The sequence below is a fragment of the Populus nigra genome, chromosome 6 (genome assembly GCF_951802175.1).
Source record: "Populus nigra chromosome 6, ddPopNigr1.1, whole genome shotgun sequence".
NCBI lineage: Eukaryota > Viridiplantae > Streptophyta > Magnoliopsida > Malpighiales > Salicaceae > Populus > Populus nigra.
This window is the reverse complement of record NC_084857.1, coordinates 16291757-16315796: the sequence shown is the minus strand read 5'-3', so window position 1 is coordinate 16315796 and position 24040 is coordinate 16291757. Positions and strand designations below refer to the sequence as shown.

Genomic DNA, 24040 nt, shown 5'->3' with positions numbered 1-24040 from the left:
AGAAAAAGGACTATTCTCGAGCGATATAAGAATGGAATTGTGTAAGAATAACTACCATTAAAATTATATTTAATTACAATAATGTAAATACTTCTTTTTTTTATTTTTTTTTGGTATCAGATTTTTTTTACAATTTTATCCTTATATTTGATATTTACCTCAATTTATGAATCATGATTCGTTTTTATTTATATTTTGGTGCCATTTAGAACTGGTTTTTATGAATTGGTTTTCATGAAAATTCAATTTTTGCTACTTAAAATTAATCTTTAATGTTTTTGAATCGTTTTGATATACTGATGTCAAAAATAATTTTTTTAAAATAATATTATTTTGATATATTTTCAAGCGAAAAAACACTTTAAAAAGCAACCACTACCATATTCTCAAACACATTTTTCTTTATCACATGCTTAAAGTCTCTAAGGTGATGTTTGGTGCCATGAAATCGATTGAGTTTTATCAAACCTAGCCTGTAGCAGTAGGTGGTTCCGCTTGTTATTTAGGCCTGTTTGGGATTGCGGTAGCGGTTGCGGTTCAAAATGCTTGTTACTTAGAAATGCATCAAAATAATATTTTTTTTATTTTTAAAAAATTATTTTTAAAATCAGCATATCAAAACAGAATTTAGATTATTTTTAGCAAAAAAAAATAAAAATTTAAGGGAATGCGGTTTCAACTGCATTCCCAAGCGGACTCTACATGCTACCTACATTTAAAAAAGAGTTTAGATTATTTATTCATCAGTTTTTCTTTGTGACAATACATGACTCTAGTTCTTCAAACATGAATTTTGTTGTTCTTTCCAATAAGAAAATGAAAGAATGCTTGATTTGAGGACCGTTTCTGGGCTGAATGCAGGCTACTTGCTTGATTGGGTTCATATATACCACAAAGGAACTGAATAATTGATTCATGATTTGCATAAAAGTATACACAGCCTTCCCTTCCTTCACGTAAGACTGCTGCTTCTGCTAGCTTATATATACTAAACTAGGGTCTCTTCGTTGCTGGTTGGACTTATTATTTCCACCAAATTTGAATGCTTGTTTTTATTCATAATTCTCAAGGCAAAAATAATCAAATAAGTCTCCAATCTTAACAGAGTTTTAGGTTGACCTTCTTGTGTCTCATCAGATAAGGCTCTGTGGTTTCCTTTCCTTGAACTTAATTTTGGCCCTTTTTAATTCTTGACTTATAAGATGATATTGCTTTAGCAATGTTGTAACTTGATTTTTTTTTAATCATTTTTCTTTTACTTTTTTTGAAAAATCTAAAAAATAGCAAGAAAACAACAAAAATCAAAAACTTTATTTTTGATGTATTTGCGTTGTTTTTAGAATTTTTAGCATCTTTTCAAAAGAATTAAAAATTTAAAAATTTACTCTCGACACGTTTTGTTTTTAATGTACTCATTTTAAAATTATTGATTAGTTTTTCTCATTGAGTCAACGTTGACATTGTCTTTTTTTTTAAATCAAAATAAAAAAAATATATTAGACAAAGGAACCAAAAATGTAAAAAAATAAATAAATAGGGACCAAAGTGACTTTAGTTGCTTGGCCGCCAAGTTTGCTTGGAGACCAAGCAATTAAGAGGAAAATGACAAATTTATTTTGTCTATAAATAGACGATTGTACAACAAAAAAAAAGAACAGGAGGAATTTTAGGAGAAAACGAGTTAGAGCAAAAAAAGGACCATACACAGTCACTCACCACACATAATACCCTTATTCATTGTCCCTGCAACCTCCTGAACCTTTACCAACTGCACTCAAAGAAGCCACCACTACTTTTAGTTGAGGCTCCCTATGATAAAAAAAAGAAGAAGGATCATGGACTAATTATTTGAAAAAAACAAGGAGACCATTTTTTTTACCCTCTCAGACCCACAAAAGAATTCAAGCCGTGTTTCTTCTTTTTTGTGATAGCCTTCATTCTTTTTACCTCTCATTGCCAACGACGACCACAACTTCCATCAATGTTGGTGAAATAGCCACCATCTGAACACTGTTGATCCAAATAGACCTGTCACCTTTTCCACTATTAAAAAAAAAAACCACCATTGACAGCCATACCCACAGCTGCCAACAACCCCAATCTCATTATCAAAGACACACAAATTATCAGTCTCTCCTTCATCTTTCAACTGCCAACAGTTTCCCTTCACTATGACTTTTTCATTTTCCCAACATACAGTTAATAGTCAACCACCTTTCCCCTGTCATTTTTCCTCAAGGCAACAGTGACAACACAGTCCCCATCATTAAAAACCACGACCTCTCTTCTCCTAGAGGCTGTTAAACACAACTCAGTCATACCCAGCCATGACCAACAACAACAACATGTGAACCTCACCCTGCTCCTCCCTTTCAACCAAACTAAATCACCCAAACCTAAAACAAACATGACCTATTTATCCCCCCTCCAACCAAGCCAAATCACCCAAACCCAAAACCAACAAGTCACAAACCTGATGTTGTTGTTGACTTAACTAACCTCCTCCATTGTTGCCAACAAGATCCATCTCCTCCCATTGCGCCTTTCCCTCTGTTGAATGTTGAAATAACTAGAAAGAAAAAGAAAAAAAATATCAAGAAATAGATTTGTGAATAAGGAAAGAAAAAGATGAAAATGAATTGCTTGTGTTGATTCTCTTTTGTAGGCATTCGTTTAGACTCATTGCTGGCATAAGGAGGAAGAAGAGTAGGAACCGCTACAGATCCACCAGATCTCGGCCTTCATTGGGTGGTGGCGTGTGAACCCATGCACCGCTAATGGTGGTGACACGTGGATACACGCGCCACCATTATTCCTCAACTTCCCAAAGTCTTTCAATGTTGTTTTCTTGGTTACAATAGTCTCTCCAATTAATTTGTCATCATTGAAAGGTCGATCTATAACCTCAAATTAATTTTTTGGAAAAATTGCTATAATGTTATGAAATTTAGGACAAAATGCTTATTATTATGTATAATTTTTGGATTGTTTGGACACTTAATTTGGTTTGATTGTGTAGTTTTTTTTTTTATTTAAGATTGATTTGAAAAGGGTGTAGTATTTCCAAGATAATGACAGAACTTCACTCTATTGAAGGAATTATTATCGGAGATGACTTACATTCCCTTGCTACTAAGTACTTGTGTTTAAAGAGGAAAAAAAAGATATGGGTTAGTATGGGAGATCTTGAAAAGAAGCTAAATAGCTATAGAAAATGTATGAGCAAAGTAAAAAAACTTAGATGGAGAGGTACATCTTGTTTTCTTATGCATGATGTTATTTCTTCTTAAAACAATGTAGCTATTACAAATTTTCATATGTTATTTAACAAGTTACATATATATAGATTTCTTATCATCTAATTACCTTTGCAGCTAAATATGATGGTTGTGCTAAGGCGATGATTGCCCATGTCATGACTACTTTATGTTGGTAGAGAATTTTGTAATTGAACATTTAAATTTGTTTATTGTTAGTAGCTCTCTTTCGTACTTAGTTAACTTTCATTATTTTAGAGTTTATTCTATGAACTCATGGAAGGAAGATTAGTAATTTAAATATGTTATGTTTCCAGTTGTTTAGTATGATGAGTTGGTCATTTGGTAACATCTAATTGATGAGATAATTGTGATTACTTTTTATGTCAATTATGTCTACTGTTGGTTTGAGAAAGTTATTATTTGTTATGAAATTGACCATAATTAAGTGTTGATGGTTTTTTAAAGGAACATGTGTGTTTGTATTAGGATTTATTATTGAATGGCAATGGACATCAATACTAGATAAGAGATGACTTAATTTGTTAAGGTTCTAAATAATTTTATTGTGGACATGTTTGTTCGCCATGATATTGGTGTTAAAAGCTAAAAGAAAATTGTTAATAGGGACATGATTTTTTTTAAAGTCATATCTTAGATTTTTTATGCTTAGATGTTGTTAGCTCCATAACTATAGAATGGTTATGGATGAAGTTAATTTTTAAAAATGATAGTGACCCTGTTTAGCTCTTGTTACACTATTCTCTCTCCCAAACTTGTAATATATATATTACAAGTTAGGGAGAGAGAATAGTGTAACAAGAGCTAAACAGGGTCACTATCATTTTTAAAAATTAACTGGTCACTATCATTTTTAAAAATTAAGTTAATTTTTTAAAATGATAGTGACCCTGTTTAGCTCTTGTTACACTATTCTCTCTCCCTAACTTGTAAGATATATATATATATATATATATATATATATATATATGAACCAACTGTTACACTATTCTCTCACCACGTACTGAACTCTTTATATTTATCTTTGTAAATACACTTACAAAACCTTGACCGGACAACCTTGACTGTCCCAGACACACCTCAACAATCCAACCCTTCATCCTCTACAAATCAGGTTAATACTCTCCAAAATAATCCCGTATCAACCTCTGATACAGACACCTTTCAAGAACAACCTCTTCAACTAAACATACTCACCTGGCAAGCTCCCAAAACAACCATTGCTCCAGACATTTCCATATCTACTGAACCAACTGTCATCATCCAACATAAAAATAATGCATGTTCCCTCTATGAATGGAACATAGATGACATGTCTGAATACAATATCCTAAACACCCTCGAACAAATGACCATGGCAGCTAATGCCTACAAAACCCAAACAGGAACCTCAGACAAAGCCATAGCTGAACTTCTTATTACAGGCTTCTCTGGTCAGCTTAAAGGATGGTGGGATTACCATCTCACTGAAACAGATCACCTACATATTCTAAACTCTGTACAAACCTATGAAGACCAAACACCTATCTTTGACCCTTCAGGAAACACCATCCAAGATGTTGTGTCCACCCTTATCCTTACCATCTCCTTGCATTTTGTTGGAGATCCTTCCCATTTAAAAGACAAAAATGTTGAACTTCTCTCCAACCTTCGATGCAAGAAACTCAGTGACTTTTAGTGGTACAAAAATACCTTTCTTACTCGTGTTATGCTTCGAGAAGATTCAAACCAACCATTTTGGAAAGAAAAATTCCTCGCAGACTTGCCAATTCTTTTAGGAGAAAAGATCTAAAACAAAATCAAGGATACCTTTACAACCAAAACCATACCATATGACTAGCTTACATACGATGAACTTGTGAGCTTCACACAAAAGGAAGGTCTTAAGATCTGCTAGGATCTCAAACTCTAAAAACACCTAAAGCGGGAAATGAAACGTACCAGGCAAGAACTTGGTAGTTTCTGTTACCAGTTTGACCTTTCCATCAAAAAACCCTTTTGCAGTGGAACCTGTTCACAGCCCAAAAAATATTCGAACCACAAGCCTCTTTATAAACGATCGGCCCATAAATACCGACAACAATTTTATCCCAAACCAGATCAACCTTATTACAAAAAGCCCTACAAATTCAACAAACCCCACAGACCTTTCCAGTCAAAACCCAAACCAAAACTTGACCCAAAAAACATTACCTGTTACAAATGTAATCAGAAAGGACATACATCCCGTTTCTACAAAGTCAATACCAAACTTCATGAGCTCCAAATAGATGAAGATACCATCAACCAAATACAAAATCTTTATATTAAAGCCACATACACTGACCACTCTCCTTCAGACACTTCTGAAGAAGAATTTCAAACTGATGAAATAGTAACCACCAGTGCTACTTCAGATGCCTCTAAACAAATTAACGTCCTAACCCAAGACCAAGAATTCATTCTTGAGGCTATCAAAAGACTTGATGATCCTCATCTTTAAAAAACCTACTTGGATAAACTGTTGAAAGATTTTAACCAATTAGAGCACCCTCCATATAAGCCTCCAAACCGCTCTCTATTACCCTCTACCAGAACCAATACATATGACCTTAGAAAGATTCTTAACAAAAATTAACTGGGTTGACTATCATTTTTAGAAATTAAGTTAATGGGGTGGAGAAAATGCTGTAAAAGGCCGGTGTTTTGCTTTTGAGGAGTTTGGCGACCTTTCTCTGGTGGTTTGGAGGCTTGAGACGGTTGGATATGGGAGATCGGGGGAGAGAGAGGGCGTCGCCGGCGAGAGGAGAGAGAGGCTCTGGGTTATGCTACGGTGCGAACGCTAGCACGGTACACCGGTGCACCTGAGGCCTGTGATCCGTTTGATCTCTGATGGAAAGATCGTGCGGCTGTGATTGGCTTGTTCTGCAGGTTGATCGGACGGTCTGAATGACAGAGTTGTGATCTGGTGTGACACGGTGCACCGAAATCTCGATACACCAGGTGACGTGGCGCAACGGGATCAAATCTTAGATTATTTCAAGGGCTGAGATGTGTTTGGGTTTTAATCTAGTGTGGTAAGCCCTATTGTATCCTATTAAATCAACGGTGCAGATCTAAACACTATTAGATCTAACGGTTATGATATATTTAGTATTTTCCATATTGTTTTTTTTTTTAAAATTCAATATCCTACTCTCGTGAAAAAATAGTAAAAAAACTTAAATAGTAATCTGCATACTCTTTTCTTTTCTTTCTTTTTCTTCCTTCTTCCGTCCTCCCCTTCTTTCTCTGACGTACTATCACTGGCTATTTATAGCCAATGACAGGGGACAACACACATATGCTTTAAAGAAAAATTATATCCATCCAACTACTCCGCCTACAATAAATATAACTGCCCCGCCTAATATGACAATTCTGTATTATTAATTTTTGTTTTATTATATATAATAATAAATATTTATATAGGTAAAATTAAAACTCAAATCAGTATTAGAAAAAGCCCGACTCAACCCCTAAAAATCAATTTTAATTACCGAAAATTATGTTGAAACATAAAAAAACTTTCAAATGATATAAAACTGGTGGACCGGGTTTTGACTAAAAAAATAACAGTTTTGACAAAAAACGGCATGAAACTCATTTTTTATCCTGGTCGACATGGTTTGACCCGTATTGACCCGGTGAACTCAGTTTTGGTCAAAAATGACGGTTTTGACCTGAAACGGCCCGAAACTCATTTTTTACCCTGGTCGACATGGTTTGACCCGTATTGACCTGGTGGACTCGGTTTTGGTAAAAAATGATGGTTTTGACCCGAAACGGCCCGAAACTCATTTTTTACCCTGGTCGACATGGTTTGACCCGTATTGACCCGGTGGACTCGGTTTTGATGGAAAGATGCGGTTGACTCGAGAAAAATATATTTTTGAATTTTTATTTTTCTTAATTTTTTTGGATTTTTATAAATAATAATAGAAATAAAATAACATTCGAGAAAATCTTGGTAGATCCAAAATTGGGTTACAACAATAAGTATTTTAATACCAAGTCAGCATCTTACAGTATAAGTCTATAAATCTGATATTAAAACTGGAAAAATATGCAAGGATAATTTTAAATTAGTCATTGGATTTTTTTTAGAATTTTTAGGAATTTATTTGGGGCATGTTTGGAAAAAAAACCATTATTATTCAAAACATATTTGTCAAAAGCTAACAGTTGGAAGCTTTTGTAATAGGCTGATTTTGCAATTGTAGTTTTGGTTTTAGGGGTACTTGATGGTTTTGCTAAACTTGGAGGGCAAGGAGCTATTTCTGGCCTTTTGATCTTGAGAGGGAGGTTTTAAAGTCATTGATAAGAACTCTTTGAGAAGCTTTAAGTGTTAACACACGAAAAAAAAAATGGGTGTCACAATAAAGGTTAATTGGGTTGACTACTTTCGAGGCCTCATTAGAGCAACTCCGATATAAAAGTTGCCTGAGATCACCTGAATTTGGTAGATGAGGTGCACGCGATTCGTTTGGATCCAACATTACTCAATTTTGGATGTTTGTAGCTTTACATTTATTTGTCTAAAGGTGCCAACTCGGTCAACCCAGAATCTAAAAATGCAATGAAAGCTGATCAAGGACAAGATATTTGAGACTTCTATTGAAGAATTGAGGAGTAAACATCTAATTTTATAGGCATGGGGTTGTAGATGATGTGTTTTTCAGTTGAATGGTGGTGGTTACAACCTTTGAGGTGGTCAAAAATGCCATATTCATTCTCATGAAAATGCCTACTCAACCTGCCAAAATTGCCAAGGAATGAGATGAAAAGCAGGTGAACAACACATTGTCTAGGTTAAACCCTAGAAACGTGAGGAAATGACAAGGCTAATGATAGACAGTGAACCTTAACATTTCCTTTGAATTGAAACGTGAGACAATAAAAAGATGAAGGGATATCATGAGATAAATGATGGGCAACGAACTTTAATATTCTCTTTAAATTTGAGATTGACAATGGAATGAATGATATGGTTATATGACAATGACTGATAGAAATGAAACTTCTTGAACCATTGATTAAATGAGGTGAAAATACTTGTTAAAAAGAATGGCATGGTTATATATGTCAATGTTTGACTTTGATTGATAACATTAAAAGTTTTACATTGATGAAAAGTCTTGTTAAGAGGTGAGTCATGGTGCTTGCTTTTGATTAATGAAAATTCTTTAGAAAAGGTGAAGCATGATTATATGCCATTGTTTGATTATGATTAGTGGAAATGAAGTTTCCTATCCAATTTAGAAAACATGATATTTTTGATGAGATGTATGGCGTGATTATATGTCATTACGAAGATATCAAAAGAAAAGGAGTGATGTAAATAATTGATGGTGATCTTAGGTCTTTGAAATCCTCAAATATTTTTTGAGCCTATAAATTTTCCTTTCTTTCATAACTATGAATCATAGTCTGCATTACATCCTTTTAAAAGTCATTTTTAATTAAGTAAGCGATTTGAACTAATAAATAGCACTCTCAAAACATAAGGGTTGTGGCTTTATAAGCTAAGCTGCTGGTTATTATGTATGATGATAAAATAGATGTTCAAAAGAAATAATATTTCTTGATAGAGCCTCGAGTTTTGACTCGAGCCTTTTTATGTTAAAATCAATAGAATATCACCTCGTCACGTACCATAAAATGACATGCTCAAAATAAGAGATTAAAATTGACATAAAGAACCATATAAGAGCCAAACAAACTATTTTAATCTTAGAGTTAGTCGATTTATGTTTTCAAAGTACAAGATAATCAAATAACTGCATGTATTGAATGACGTGTGTTGGGTTTTTTCTTTTTATTTGTAGCAAGTTCTTGGACCCCGAAAACTAAATTTAGCTTGTTTTTACTTATAAACACCTCTAAAATATAATATAAACCACAACAAATCACTTAACAATCATAAACCACTCTAAAATCACTTTGGCATGCATGTGGAGTGAGATAATAATCAATCACACATTGTCATGTTTTTAAGAAAAAATGACAACATAAAATAATCCCTACTGAGGACTCCATGTGTAGATGTGAAGGAGAAATATAGTACAAAAGTGTAAATGGCTAAAAAATTTATTAGTTTAAACTTCATCATGCGCAAGTCATATGTGGTGTATTTTTATTAGTTTTGATGACAAAAATATGGCAAAAAGATAAATAGAAGACATAACAATTAATATTTTTTAAAAAATATAACTAAGTATATAAAGATAGATTCTACATAATTCTTAAAATATAAATACATTTGATGCTATTCTCCTATAACAAATTGAGCAAAAACTCCATACAATAAACTTCTTGTTGGTTAATTTTACTTAAACGAATCAAAATTATATACTATTCGCTTTAATTTAAGTTCGAAGGCATAAGAACAAATAAAAAAGGATAAATTTTAATTTGCATGATTTATATGGTATTTTAATTTAGGATTTGGTTTTTATCTATTAACTTTGTCAACGCCATGTAAATTTCAATATTATTTTTAAATATATAAAACATCTAAAAGAAAGAACAAATGACTTTAGATTAAAAATGGAATTTTTTCGGTAAAACAAAAAATTATAAGAAAGGGTTTTTTCAGTCATGTTTGATTATTTTGTACCGTTATTTCAACAAGTTTCCTTAATTTCAAGCAAAATGGTGCAGCAAAATTACAAGCAAATGGTAACTTATATAACAATATGCTCATGAATATTTTTTGGAAATAAAATATCTATTGTTCTTGTAATTTTTTGCATGATTTTTCATATTAATTATTTCTTTATTTTTTTTATCACATACAAATCACAAGGTCATGATTTTATTTTTTATTAAGCATTATTTTTTAGATTATAATAAGTTTCTGTTTAAAAAGCAAAGAATCTCGTAAAATAAATATATTCATCAAAATAAATAAATAAATAAACAAGGTAATGAAGTATTTATTGAAGAGATATATTTTTCCTTTCTTAATTAAAATGATTGATATTTTTACAAATATTTGTTTTAATGGTTTTTAGTATTTTGTTTGAAAAAAAAACATGTTGCTAGTAAAAAAGATAAGTTTATGTAAGAACAAAAACAATACATTAATAAGAAATTGAAAATTCATCTAATAAAAGTTAATTCTTTTTAAAATTTAAATCATTGCCCTTTGTACAAATATCTGTTTTATTAAACTTTAACTAAATAAAAAATAATTTAAAAAACTACCTCACAACATTGCGCGATAAAACATACTAATGATCACTAATAATTACATATTAGTAAAATTGAGGAATTCTAAAAAGATATATAGAAATAATACTAGCCTTATAACACATGTTACGCTGCAGGTAGGATTTCAAGTTTATTTATAATAATAATAAAAATATGCCAATGTTACATATGCGTAATATTATACCATGATTTTTCTAATTGAAAATACAAAAATATTATTTACACTTAATAAAATAAATAAAATGAACTGATAAATTAAGAAATAGTTATTAATTCTAATTAAATACTAAAATGAAAAGATAATATTTTTCTCAAAATAAAAAAAAACATATGAGTATGCAAATGTGTTTCTTTTTAATTTACATATTTTTCTTTTTCTTTTTATTATCTTAGAGGTTAATGTATTCTTACCAATAACAAATGATTTTATTTTTATAAATACATCAAGCATATAGTTTATTTATATTAAATATAAAAGATAAATTACGATATTATTTTTGAAATATTATAAAAATACAAAATAATTAAAAAAATAACTAATGTTTAAGAAATGTGAACTAAGTAATTTTAAAAACCAAAGAGAGGGCTCAATTTAAATTTAAACAAAAATATTAATGAAAAATAAAAAAATACATAAAATAAAGAGGTATTTAAATAATGTTTTAAAAAATAATGTAAAAAAAAAAAATAGTCATGTGTTGTTAGGTTTGGTAGGGCAGATCCATGCATCTAGCCAACTACTCAAGCGCACTTGATATAGACTAATTTTTTTTTTATGGAGTGAATGAAACGTCATCGTCTCTTTTTTATTTTTTTAACTTCTATATTTTTTTAACTTAAATGTGGTGAATGACTTGTTATCATCTACAATATTTTTTATTTTTTTAACTTCTATATTTTTTTAACTTAAATGTGGTGGATGACTTGTCATCATCTACAATATTTTCTAGTCCCTTCTGATAATCAAAGAATTAGAGTTCAAGTTTTGGGATTTAAAAACCTATTTTTCAATTTCTTTTCACTTGAAAAATACATAAAAAACCCTAAAAGCTTTTAAAAAACCATTTGCAACGATAAAATAACTTATAATCTTTATTTTTCTTGGTATTATTAGAGGAAAAAACCATCTTCATTAAACTTCCATCAAAAAGTCCAACCAATTGACATCAAAATCATCCTATTTTTCAGGCAAAATGTCGATAAACGACAACATTTTCTTTTCTCTCTTGACTTTTATAGGAATTAAAACATAAAAAAATAAATCTTTGAACTGAAATGTGAAATGCTGAAATTTCAATTTGCATGGTTAATTTTATTTAAAAAGAATAGAAATTATATACTATTCGTTTTAATTTAAGTTCGAAGACATAAAAACAAATGAAAAGGAAAAGTAAATTTTAATTTGCATGGTTTATCCTAAATTTCAATATTTTTTAAATATATAAAACATCTAAAAGAAAGAACAAACGACTTTAGATTAAAAATGGAATTTTTTTTCGGTAAAACAAAAAATTATAAAGGGTTTTTTTCAGTCATGTTTGATTATTTTGTACCGTTACTTCAACAAGTTTTCTTAATTTCAAGCAAAATGGTGCAGCAAAATTACTAGAGCCCCCATCATTGTTCACAGCAAGTAATCTAAATTTATTTCTCCTCAACAAGCTTAATTTCTAGTCTTTCAAATTACATACGAACCTTAATTTCTAGTATTTCAAGTTGCCCACAAGGCAATAATGGTTATTTAGGAGTTCGAGCTGGCTGCTTTGAATTTGGCAAGAACCTTGGCAAACTCAACAAGCTTCTCTGTCTCTGGAAGAACATCCTTCACAGCAGGATGTGAAGAAAAACTAGTTGCCCATTTCAACAGGGCTGGAGTCTTAGTTTCATCAATCAGCTTCACTCCATTCATCTTCTCTGTGGTTCTCAACCACCCCAAAAAGGAACCAAATGCAATGTCAAGGTACCCGATCTGATCTCCTCCAAAGAAACCCTTCCCTTTGCTACACCTGCTAAATACATCCTCCAGCATCATCACCCCTTCTCCTGCTTGCTCTATCAACGCCTTTCGAGCCTCCTCTCCTTTAGCTGTTGCAATGCTTCTCATCGTAGGAAACCACTGCGTATATTCAATATGGCCAGGGAAAGATCAGGACAACATAACAATAAAGAAATCCAGAATCAGAACATCGCAAATAATGAATCTAGAAATTGAAAGATGGAGATCAGAGAGGTGGTACCTTCTCATCGAGATAGGCAGCCCAAAACCGAGCAAGGGCACGATCATAAGGATCAGAGGGGAGGATGGTAGGTCCAGAAGACCAAACCTCATCAATGTACTCCACTATCACAAGAGATTCACAAAGGGGCTTGCCATCATGAATCAGAACTGGGATTTTCTTATGGACAGGGTTTGATTCAAGAAGAAGCTGGCTTTTAGATCCCAGTGTTTCCTCAAGAAACTCATACCCCACAGATTTAATATTAAGGGCAATTCTTGGCCTCATCACAAAAGGGCTCGGCCATGCCCCTATAAGCTTCACATCACTCTTAGCCATGATCAATAATGTCAAGCCGAACAAAGTTCTTGGAGTCTGCGTGTGTTTAAATATATATGGAAAGGATGACAATGGAGGACGTATTTATTTGGAATTGGTGTGGGGTGTGAAAATATATTGCAGCCTTGCGGGTAGTTGGAACACGTGGTTGTGCTGTCCTAGCATTTATTAGGCGGAGATTTCTCTTCACCTAACGAATATATCTGTCTGGCATTACAATGTTCACACTGAGAATGAATGGCAAAAATGAAATTATTCAGTGGTGGAGAAGCTCACCACGTAGTAATTTGACATTTGCCATCAGGCAGTTGAAGGCTCTGTTACGTGTATGCTGTGTTGTGATTGAATTGTTATTTTGTTATTTTAAATTAATTTTGTTATGATTGATATAAAAAGTAAAATTTTAAAAATAAATAAAAATATTATTTTGTTATATTTTTAAGTAAATAATATTTTAAAATGTAATATTTTTCACACTTCTAAACATAAAATAAAAAATACTAGATAATGACCGTTATGGATATAACCAGTCAGCCCATTTGGTTGGATTCTTTTTAGAACCTGGTACCAATTTTTTCTTTAAAAATTTAATGAAATTCTTAAATATACATAAAACAATAGGAAAATTATACAATATGTCTTATTTTACTTCATTCTTTTATTTGTTTTTAATCTATGTCGTGACATGCACGACGTCAAATGATAGAGTTGCCTCTTGAAATTGAAAGGAGGTTTTGAGTTTAATTATAATGTTATGATTATGAGTTTCAAGAGTCGTCACTTAGTATTATAGTCACTAGAAAACCTAATGGTCTGTGAGAGTTTGGGTAAAAGAACTAGTTATACATGGAAAAGACATATCAACCTTAGTACACTCTACTTGAGATAAACTACAATTGTTGATTGATTGTTTTTCTAGGTTATATTTCTATCTGTTGGTCTCATCTGCGGTTCAAAATAGATCTCCCTTCATGAGAAAGTCTCTACTTTATTAGGTTAAATCCTAACCGTTCTAAGTTCTAGATTTAACATCGCATTTATTTCTTATTTTGTAACTTTAATACTTGAAGGTATACTTTATAGTATAATTTTATACTCTCAAATATTAAAATCTACAACAAAATCCTATAGCTCCAAATAAAAAAATAATTGTTGTGGGATTTTTGGTATTTTGGTCAAACCCTAATGGATTATCATAAACTGGTTATGATATCCATTTTTGGATTTTTTAAAACATGATAAAAATACAATTTTATCCTTTTCAGAAAAAATGCATGAAAAATCTTTAGGATTTGGCTGTATACATGAAAACAAAACATTTTTTATATGAAAGTTTTTTTTGAATTGTTTTATTATCATCTTTTTTTTAGAGAAAAATCATATATTTTTTATATCAGGTTCGTAACTTACAGTGCAAGTCTATAACCCGATATTAGATAAAATTGTTGGAAAAACACATGAAGGACCCACAAATGACTTTAAAATGGTCCTTGAATTTTTTTTATCATTTTTAATATTATTATTTTTTTGGATGGGCTGTTCGGCTAGTTGGGCCGACTGAAGGCTCGACAATTCTTTTTTTTAGAATGGGCTGTACCTAGCCCATCCATATGGACTAGGCTGAAATGGGCCCAACTCATTTTTGCCTCTGTTGGTGAAAGCCAACAGTTGCATGACGTGAATTAATTCACGTTCTGCATGAGAATAAATTGCAAGAGGAAAGGGGTGGTTACCTGATACTTAGGAGAAGCGTCGTTGCTGTTACTGCTTTGCTAGCATGGATGGCTAAGGTGTTGCTGGAGTTGCTCCCAATGTTGTTACTGGAGGTTATTGTGTAGGGGAAGTAAAAGAAGCTTATGATGGCATTGTTGTTTATGGGTGAGGTGGAGAGGATGAGTTGGTGAAGGAGGTACATAGCGGTCAATGGAGTAGACTGGTGTTGGTGAGGGTGTAGAGGTTGAAGTTTGCACTCTTCTTTTTTGCTCCCTAATGCCCAAAATTCACCCCTATTTATAGGGGTGAAAGAGGGACATCTTGTCTTTGTTGGGAACAAATCTTGACCCTTGATTAAAATGAGAAGGATCTCAACTGTTGGCTTAAATTCATAATCATGAGTTACAAAAATTTAGCTACTAAAAGTTGATTAGGTTAGCCTCTTTGGGGCGATGTCGTGACAGCTATAGAGGCAACCAACTTGTAAGAATTATGTTGGGGTGTAGTATGATGTCAAGCCATCAAAGTGGTGTAGGTCATCTGACATCTCTCTCTGTTTTTGTTTTTCCATATAGGTCAAAACAACTTTGTTTTGTACCAAAACAAATTTTATCTCTGATTTCAATCAATTGACTTCGTAAAAATTAACTTTAGTCCTTTGAAATTTCAAACTTTTCGTTAAGCCCAAATTGAGCTCTCAAACTTAATATTTTACCAATTAGGTTCCTAACAAAATTAATTTGACCTATTAAAAGTATAATTAAGACCTTACACCTAATCAAATCTTTTAATTTGGTCCAAATTAGACTCTCAAACTTAATATTTTACCAATTAAGTTCCAAATAAAATTAATTTGACCTATTAAAAGTATAATGAAGACCTTACACCTAATCAAATATTTTAATTTGAACCAAATTAATTCTTAAACACAATTAAGCTTTTAATTTTGCTCATGATTAAATCAAATTGGCCTATTAAAAATCTAATTAAGCCCATGAACTTGATTTTTATGTAGATTTGTGCAACTATCATTTAATTTGAGCTTGAATTGGCACTGTCTCTTCAGTCTTAGGTACAATGGGGTATGATAAGGCTCATAATTTTATCAAAAACTCTAGCTTGATTCTTCTACATATTTGAAACCCTCAACCTGCTCTTGCCAAGTTGTTAGTCATCTTGTTATTATTACTTTTATTTATTTATGTATTTTTAAAGGAAATGGTAAATTTTGGATGAAGAATCCAAAAATAGGTTATGACAATTTATACTTCTCATTGTTGTGGTAATTATATCCAAAAACCCAACATATAGTGATTGATTAACGTACTTTATATTAAAAGGCCTTTTTTCATATGAACCTATGACCAGAAGAGACCAAAACAAAGGAGAAGTTTAGTAGAGGCTAGAGCTCAGGATAAAAAGGTCAGGAAAAGATATTGCCCTCTTTTTTTGGCTACATGCCCAAAGCACCTGTGGGTCTGGTACCTTGCCAGACCTAACCTTTTTAGGCTCAGCTACGTACTAGGCCCACACACTTGTGGGTTTGGCAAGCCTAAGTACCTGTGAGTTTTGCACCTTGCCAGACTCAACCCCTTTAGGCTCGGCTATACGCTAGGCCCAAACACTTGTGGGTTTAACATTTTGCCATACTCGATCTTCTTGGGCTCGGACACATGCCAGGCCCTAATGTCTATGAGGTCTGGCATTTTGATAGACCTAACTTGTTTTGAACTAGGTCTTTCTTTAGGAACAAGTGCTTGAAGTGAGAATCTAAAATCATCATCTCTCTACTCCTAAACAGGTCAAAAAGTCCTTTAAAGGCCATCATTGTGTCAAATCAATAATGATGTTGGATCATAAGGGATGATCCTATCGATATTAATATTGTGTACATATTGATATAAGATCATCTTACTTAAGCACATGACATTCTCAACATTAAATATTGTGTAAAGAGACATTAACTATCAATATTGATGTTGATTGTAAGGGTTTTCCTTCCATTTAGATGAAGAAAAAAGGACTGGCAACCCCTCAAAGAGAAAATGAAAAAGGTTATAAACGCATTCTAAACAACTGAAGCTTTCACAATCTTCACTCTTTTACAACTTATTCTCAACATTTATCATACATAAATAAAGAACAAACATTAATATTCTTAGAATTTAATGCTCATTTATTATAAATCTTTATAATAAAGTTATTGACTTAATCATTAGAGAGTCTCTAAAATCCTAAAAAAGATTATTTTTACAGGAAACCCAGTCTCTATCACTAACCCCTGGAATATTCAGTTATGGAGAATAGAAAATTGACATGAACTAGTGATCATCCATCATCCAAATATGACAAAAAGTAATTTCCCTGGCATTTTTAGAGCATCATCAATTGACATCGTCTGTGGGAACTTATTCAAAAGGCTATCCATTGTTTAGAATGGGTTTTTTTTTTTCATTTCCAAAATGCCTTAAATGATTGATAATCAAAGAACTCATAGGATGAGAAATGTTACTGATCTCTCTACGACAGTTGGCATATTTAGCCTATAAGCCCCCTAGATTCTCCACAACTAATTAACCATATACAGGGCCTCACTTAAGTTGTCCTGACATCTTAAAGGTAACATCAAACTTCACCTCCTCAACAGACTCTAGCTAGGGAAGCACATCCCTAGAAGGTAACTTATCTAGTTCCAGCCACACAATAATATAAGTCTCTTTCTACTAAAACACCATTGTCTTACCTAAAAGAGGTAGAGCATAACAATGCAGGGATCTTTCCACCTAAGCAACCTGCTAGCCTCTTGAAGGGATATTTTTATAAAGACGATGCCTTCCTAAAAAGCCATCACTCCAGACGTGACCCCTCAAACCAATGTAGGAAACAAGTTAGTCATCAATCTTGCCACTCCATGTTGGGGTCTCTCAACTCCCCTAAGCCACCTAGATAGAAGGCAGGGAGAAATATGAATGAGAGATTCTCCTAGAAAGAGATCTACAACCCTTAAAGGATAAAGAGGTCTCCCTTATCTAAACAAATACTACACATTCATTTCTTCAAGGAATACATTTTCACAAAGATGACCTTGGACAACTATGCTAGACTGATGGATCCACGTGAGCACATCTAAAACATCCACAACAACTTAAAACTGATCATCCAGGACAGTAATGCCCTTTGCAAAATCTTGCCAATAGCCTTCAAAAGGCCAATTAGAGTATGGTACAACAACCTAAAGCTAAGCTCAGGTTTTTTGGCATGAAATAAAGAGTTGAAATTGATGTTGGAAATTTGGGTGAAGGGGAAAGAGTGTGGTAGTTTTGGAATCAGTTTTTTTTCCTACCCCTGTAGCCATTTTCAATATGGTCGACCTCCTTTCTTTTCCCTTCAAAGCCTAATTTCTTGGTAGGTGTTGTTACCCATTTTTGGGTCCCCACAAAAATAAATAAATAAATAAATTATTAAAAAGAAAAAAACCCAAAATAGTGTAGACACCGTTCCTCTCTCTCTCCCCGCATACTGCTGCAAAAACCAAAAACCCCATGACTAGAAAACAGCGCAGGCGTGCCCTGCAAAGCCACCCCTATTGGAGACCTCACCCGATGTGCATGCGCGACAGAGCCCGCTCCACTTGTGTACCGCTCACAATTAATTAACAAAAGGAGGGGGAAAGAGTTTTTAAAGAGGAGAGAGGGCTGGAAAATGGAGGGGGGGGAAGAGTTTTTGAAAAACGGAGGGAGAGAGTTCAGTTTTTTAAAGGAGAAAGATAGAACACCCAAAAGGAGTTCCCCCCCTTGGCCATTCCCCTCTCTCGGCCATTTTCTTCCCTGCACACGAAACAGCCTTCTCTGCCAAACGTTGCCAACGCCCTCATCATCATCTAAGGACTGGGACTGTTTCCCTAAACAGAGACGGTGGAGATGAAAGAATGTGAGGGTGGTCTCCGGTTCTGGCATATATAATAGACTGCTTTCTTCTTCTTCCAGCAGAGGGAGGAGGAGCCGAAGAGAAGAGTAAAGAGTAGAGAGGGTTGGCATAGAAAAAAAAAACAAAGAGAACGAGAGAGGAAAAAAGGAAGGCTTTCTTCAGGTTTCAAAGGCAGTAAAGCAAAGGTTTTCACCCCTGTTTGCACCGCATCTTCTACATCCGAACCAGCAGCCACATCAGGAGGACGAGCAGCTGCAGCTCCCGCTCCTGCACCGGCCCTTCATTCTCCTTTCCTCTTCGCTGCTAACAGCAGCTCATTACGGGGAAGATTGAGAAGTAAGAGGGGAGGCCAAAGGACAGTAAAGAAGGAGCAGAAAACCGAGACTCCAAGGGCGCTGATCATTTGCCATGCCAGCAGAACACTTTCTTCCACCTGTGAAGGAGACGACAACACTGTGAGCAGCCGCAGCAACACTAGAGAGGAGGAAGAGTAACCGCAACAACACCACCAACCGCACCAGCTCATCATCTCTTTCGGTCTTTACTTTTATTTTTATTTTTACATATAACATTTGCAGAACAGGGAAGAAGAAAGAGCAGACAACTGGGGAGAGAGAGTGACAAAGACGTAGAGGAATGAAAAAAAACAGGGAAACTGACGCCAACATAGGACAGGAGGGAAAGACTGGGAACGGACGAACGCAGACAACTTCTTCATCTCCAGGTTTGTTCTCTTCACCTTGTGTGCGCAGTGGTTTTCTTTGCATTTACACTGTTCAAGTGAGTTTTAATTCACTTGAACAGTAACAGGTTCTCTTTGTCTGCATTTCACCGCACTGTTCAAGTGAATTAATTCACTTGAACATTTAATCCGCCAACTTTGTTAGAACTGTAACCTCCCGCACTATGTAATTGTTTGCTTTGTGTTTGCACTGTTTAAGTGAAATTTAATTCACTTGAACAGTAACGTGGTCTTTTGCATGCAGTTTGCTTTGTTAATGTGTGAAAACGGGGTTACTGTGCATGTGCACAGTAACTGGAAAAATAATTACCCGGTTACTATGCATGTGCACAGTAACCGTAAAATTAATTAACATGTTACTGTGCAGAGGAACAGTAACACTGTTACTGTACAGTGAACAGTACCAGTCATGTGGTTTGGGCTGGGCTGAGTCCAGCCCCTGTAGGAAGTGGGCCCATTTTATGTTGGGCTGATTTCGGCCCAGTCTCTTTGTGGGCCGGGTCTGGCCCGTTCGGAAAATTTTCTTTAAAAAAATGATTTAAATATGTGTTTTTTTCTAAAAGTTTGTTGATGCATTGTTTATCAATATCTGCTTGTATTGTTTTATATGGTAAAGATACAAGTCCGGTATGAAAATACCCGGTTTTCGTCGAGACATAAAAAAAAAAAAAATATAAAATGAAAAAATGTTTTGTTTTCCTGCATACGGCCAATACCCTAACATTGTTTTTACGTTTTATATAAAAAACAAATATTTGAAGTTTTGAAAATGTGTTTTCGCATGGATTTCTTAAACACAACAAAAATCATTTTTCTTGCATTTCTGGATTTTACAACATGTTTGTAAAACTCCAAAGGGTATTGGCCAATATTCCAAAAAATATAAAAATCTTATTTTGGGGAAATTCATCTATTATTCACCGCTAATGTTTGGATAAAGAAATCCTTAAAGGACGAATATCCAAAATATTATTGGGAATAATTTGTTATTATTCACTGTTAATATTTGGATAAAGAAACCCGGAGTGGTAAATATCCAAAATAACTTTCTAGGAATAATACATCCGCACAAATCCTTGAAAGAAGCCTTGATTATAATCGAGGACATTTCAATTTTTTTTACTCCACGGTTTAGAGCCGTGAGAGTATAAAACACTAAGACAAAAAAATAGATTTTTAAGGCACCCTAGATTTCATTCATCAGAGCAGACTTATCCTAGGAAACTGATAGGATTAGAGAACATCAACACTATAACAATTATAAGGCAAATCAAACACCAAGCAGCTTACCTTAGGTAGGGCGTACTAGGGGTGCTAAAACCTTCCCTTTACGCAACCAGTCCCTTGCCTTAGAATCTCTGAAAGACCAGTTAGGTTTCCTAGTGACCATAATACTAGGTGGCGACTCCCTTTTTCACAACAGAAAGACCCCAACATCAATCCCCGCTACGAAGGATGGGTCGCCGCGACGTCGAGCTCTCGGGAGGGTGCGACAGGATGGCGACTCCACTGGGGACCCTTGGACTAAGCTTGGTAATTGTTTTTTTTGTTATGCCATGTGTTGTTGTTTTTTTACTATGAATGATACTTTGTTTAAAAGCTTTAGCATGCATCTTTACATCCTATCATGCATGGTATATCAGATATGGATATAGATTTTATTGCACCCTATCATGCATCACTTGTATTATTACTATCTGGTCGAGAACACACACATTAAACTTTAAGTTAGGTGGGGGACTAGCAGCTTGCCTTATGACTTGAGTCAAGGTTTAAGTTTGTGTAAACCCCAACTCTTTGTTGAGTGTTTAGACTGATAGTGATTGGTACATGTGCCATCCCACTATCTGCTGAACCCCCATATTGCCTTTATGAGGGAGATCACTGGGACAACAAGAGACCCTTTTTTAGAGACCAAGTAGTAAACCTACCCTATGTCTCACGTAAAGGAACTAGAACCTATCCTTAAGGTTGTATGCTCCATAATATCTTTTGCATCAAAACCCCAAGGCATTTTGAACCACAGGATTTGAGCCACCATTGCTAAATTTTCCATCATAGAATATGAAAAATTTTGAAATGTCACAATTGACTGAAGGAGACTGCTTTAGAAGCGATGCTAAGAAACTGTCACCAATTAAGAACCTGAATTGCATTATGAATGAGGTGAACTAGTTAACGACTCACTTTCAGAATGTGGATAAGGATGCATTTTTAGTAGATACGAACGTTTGATGGAAATTGCAAGGGTAGAAGTTTTAAGCCCAGTTGTGCGAACCATAATTCATTTTTGGGATCCAGACTACCGATGTTTTTCTTTTGGAAGCAATGACCTATGTCCTAATATGAAGGAATATAGGATGTTGATTGAGTTTCCAAACAATTTGTATAGGATTTATTTTCCTTTGAGATCTGACAAGATCATCCCCGAATTGTCAAAACTGCTTAGAATCTCAAACTTGGAAAAAGTTTTGGGAAAGAATGATACCAGTCTGAAATGGAGGATGCTAGAAATTGAGCTGGAAAAGAAGTCAGGATCAGAACAAGAGAGATTGATTGCCTTGGGCATTTTTGGCCTTCTGTTGTTCCCAAGCCAAACGGGTGCAATGATTTTGAAGGTCCCTGCTGCTTATGTAGAGTATGAGAATACACAAATCAATCCAGTGGCTGTCAATTTAACTAAAACCATCTTGACACTTAACCATTGTAGGAAGACCGGAAAAGAAGCAATGAGATGTTGCATGCAGTTGTTGTATATCTAGATGGTTAGCCACATCGAAACGAAAAAAGCATGTCTTCAATAATTTTTGGTGGTTCACCCAAAGACCCCTGAAGTTCTAGACAACCAGGGTTGGATTGACAAATTAGAAGGTTTGCCTAATAGTGATTTCAAGTGGAGAGCCCCGTGGGTAACGGCAGTGAAAGTCCTCATGAGTTGTGGACAGAAACGTTGGGCGCCTTTGGTAGGGATCACAGGTTATGTAAGTTATGCTCTTGCCCTTGTGGTAAGGTAACTTGGGGGCATGCAGTTTGTTCCAAGGACGATGGGAATTGCTTAATTCTTTGGTTTGTTCAAAGATCCCATCGCACAAGAAGTTGTGGAGATCATCACACAAGATTGGAAGCATCTGATTTTGGTTGAGATAGAAGGTTTAAAGGATCCAGGTGCAAGTGCAGGATATGCAAGATTGAGAGACTTAGCTGCTTCAGCCATGCCTTGTGTAGGAGTCAAATCTCCCCAAATTATAGAAGAGCCTATCAAGAGAAAAAGGGACAATAATAAAGAGGAGTTGAGAACACACGACAATGTTGGAAGAAATGATTGCTGGAAGAAGATAAAAGAAGAGCATTTCTAGATGAACAAACACAATCTAAAGACGCGAGAATAACAAAGCTTGAGTTAAAGCTAAGTGAAGAGAAGATTGCTAGGAAAGAAGTGAGAAGGAGCTAGGGGGGATGAGTTTGGATTGGATGCAAAATTGCTTTGAACTTGAAGCAATGGAGGTTGACTTTAAAGATTGCTAAGGAAGCACAAAATATACCCAAGAAAAATTTGCACAAGTTCAATTCGAACTGATGGATAGGATTAGGAAGTATGAGGATTTGAACAAGAAATATTGGAGTTGGAAAACCATTCGACGGATATTGTAAAGGAAGAGGGTAAAAGGAAAGGTTTTAAGGTTATTGAAGCAGAGTTAGCGGTTAAGACAAATGAGATAAAAGTTATGAGGATAAAAACTTGACGAGAAGCGCGAAAAGGTTGAAGTATTTTGACAATGGAAAAATACAAAGATCAAATCGACGCTAACAATGCGGCTTTGAACAAAACCAATATGTTGCTCATAGAAAAGATGACCGAGATGGATGAGCAAATGGACAAAGTTGCTGCACATACTCGGATTATTAGAATCAATGCGTGAAAAGTGTGGAGGGGACATCATTCACTATTGCCGAAGCCTAGCTAAAACCGATGCCTTTCTAGGGAAGATTGAGAATTGCGGCTTTGCCCTTTTTACCTTTGGCTAGAGAGTTTGTGGAGGAAAGGTAATAAACTTATCAAGCATTAATGAAAAGGGCGTTGACCCATCTTCTTATGCAAAATCTGTCTCTTGGTGAACATGATTCAAGTAAACGACTTGAAAGGCAGTACTCCTAGCAATGTGACAAGTGAACCTATGTTTATAAGGGGGTGGCTGTTATTCGTTCACAAGAAGGCTGCATCCACACCCAATATACAAAGCATTCTTATGACAATCATGCATTATGTCATGCATTTTTTTTATACATCTATGCACGCATAAGATCTAGAAACATAGATCCCCCTTCTAGAATCCACAACACTCGATTAAAGAAAAGGATGGAAAATGAAGAAGGTTACACCCAAAAGCTCAGTACCAAAGAAAGCTTGAAGGAGTCTGGAATGATGTTGCGCACCTAATCGGTTTGCTCAAGCAAATGTTTTGAGACAATTTTTTTTCCTTCAATGAGATCATGCATTTTCAAAAGTTCATCTTGATGTTTTTACACATCACTTTCCGTTTTCAAATCCGATCTTTCAAAACAAACATCTACACTTTACACTGAGAATGAAT

General features: G+C 34.4%; 1 protein-coding gene across 1 annotated transcript; it reads right to left on the bottom strand.

The window, feature by feature from the left end:
- Positions 1-12131: 12131 nt before the first annotated feature.
- LOC133697358 (glutathione S-transferase U17-like) lies at positions 12132-13157 on the bottom strand. The gene is made up of 2 exons (XM_062119836.1): positions 12749-13157; positions 12132-12627 (listed from the first exon to the last, which is right to left on the bottom strand). The coding sequence occupies exons 1-2, from the start codon at positions 13064-13066 to the stop codon at positions 12253-12255; spliced, it is 693 nt and encodes a 230-aa protein (XP_061975820.1). The 5' UTR covers positions 13067-13157; the 3' UTR covers positions 12132-12252.
- Positions 13158-24040: the final 10883 nt, after the last annotated feature.

Bases quoted from the DNA above. Each gene is read 5' to 3' on its own strand.
- LOC133697358 (XM_062119836.1), bottom strand. From the start codon at position 13,066: ATGGCTAAGAGTGATGTGAAGCTTATAGGGGCATGGCCGAGCCCTTTT. The intron at 12,628-12,748 runs GTACCACCTCTC...GAATATACGCAG, and splicing joins CTGCCTATCTCGATGAGAAG to TGGTTTCCTACGATGAGAAG.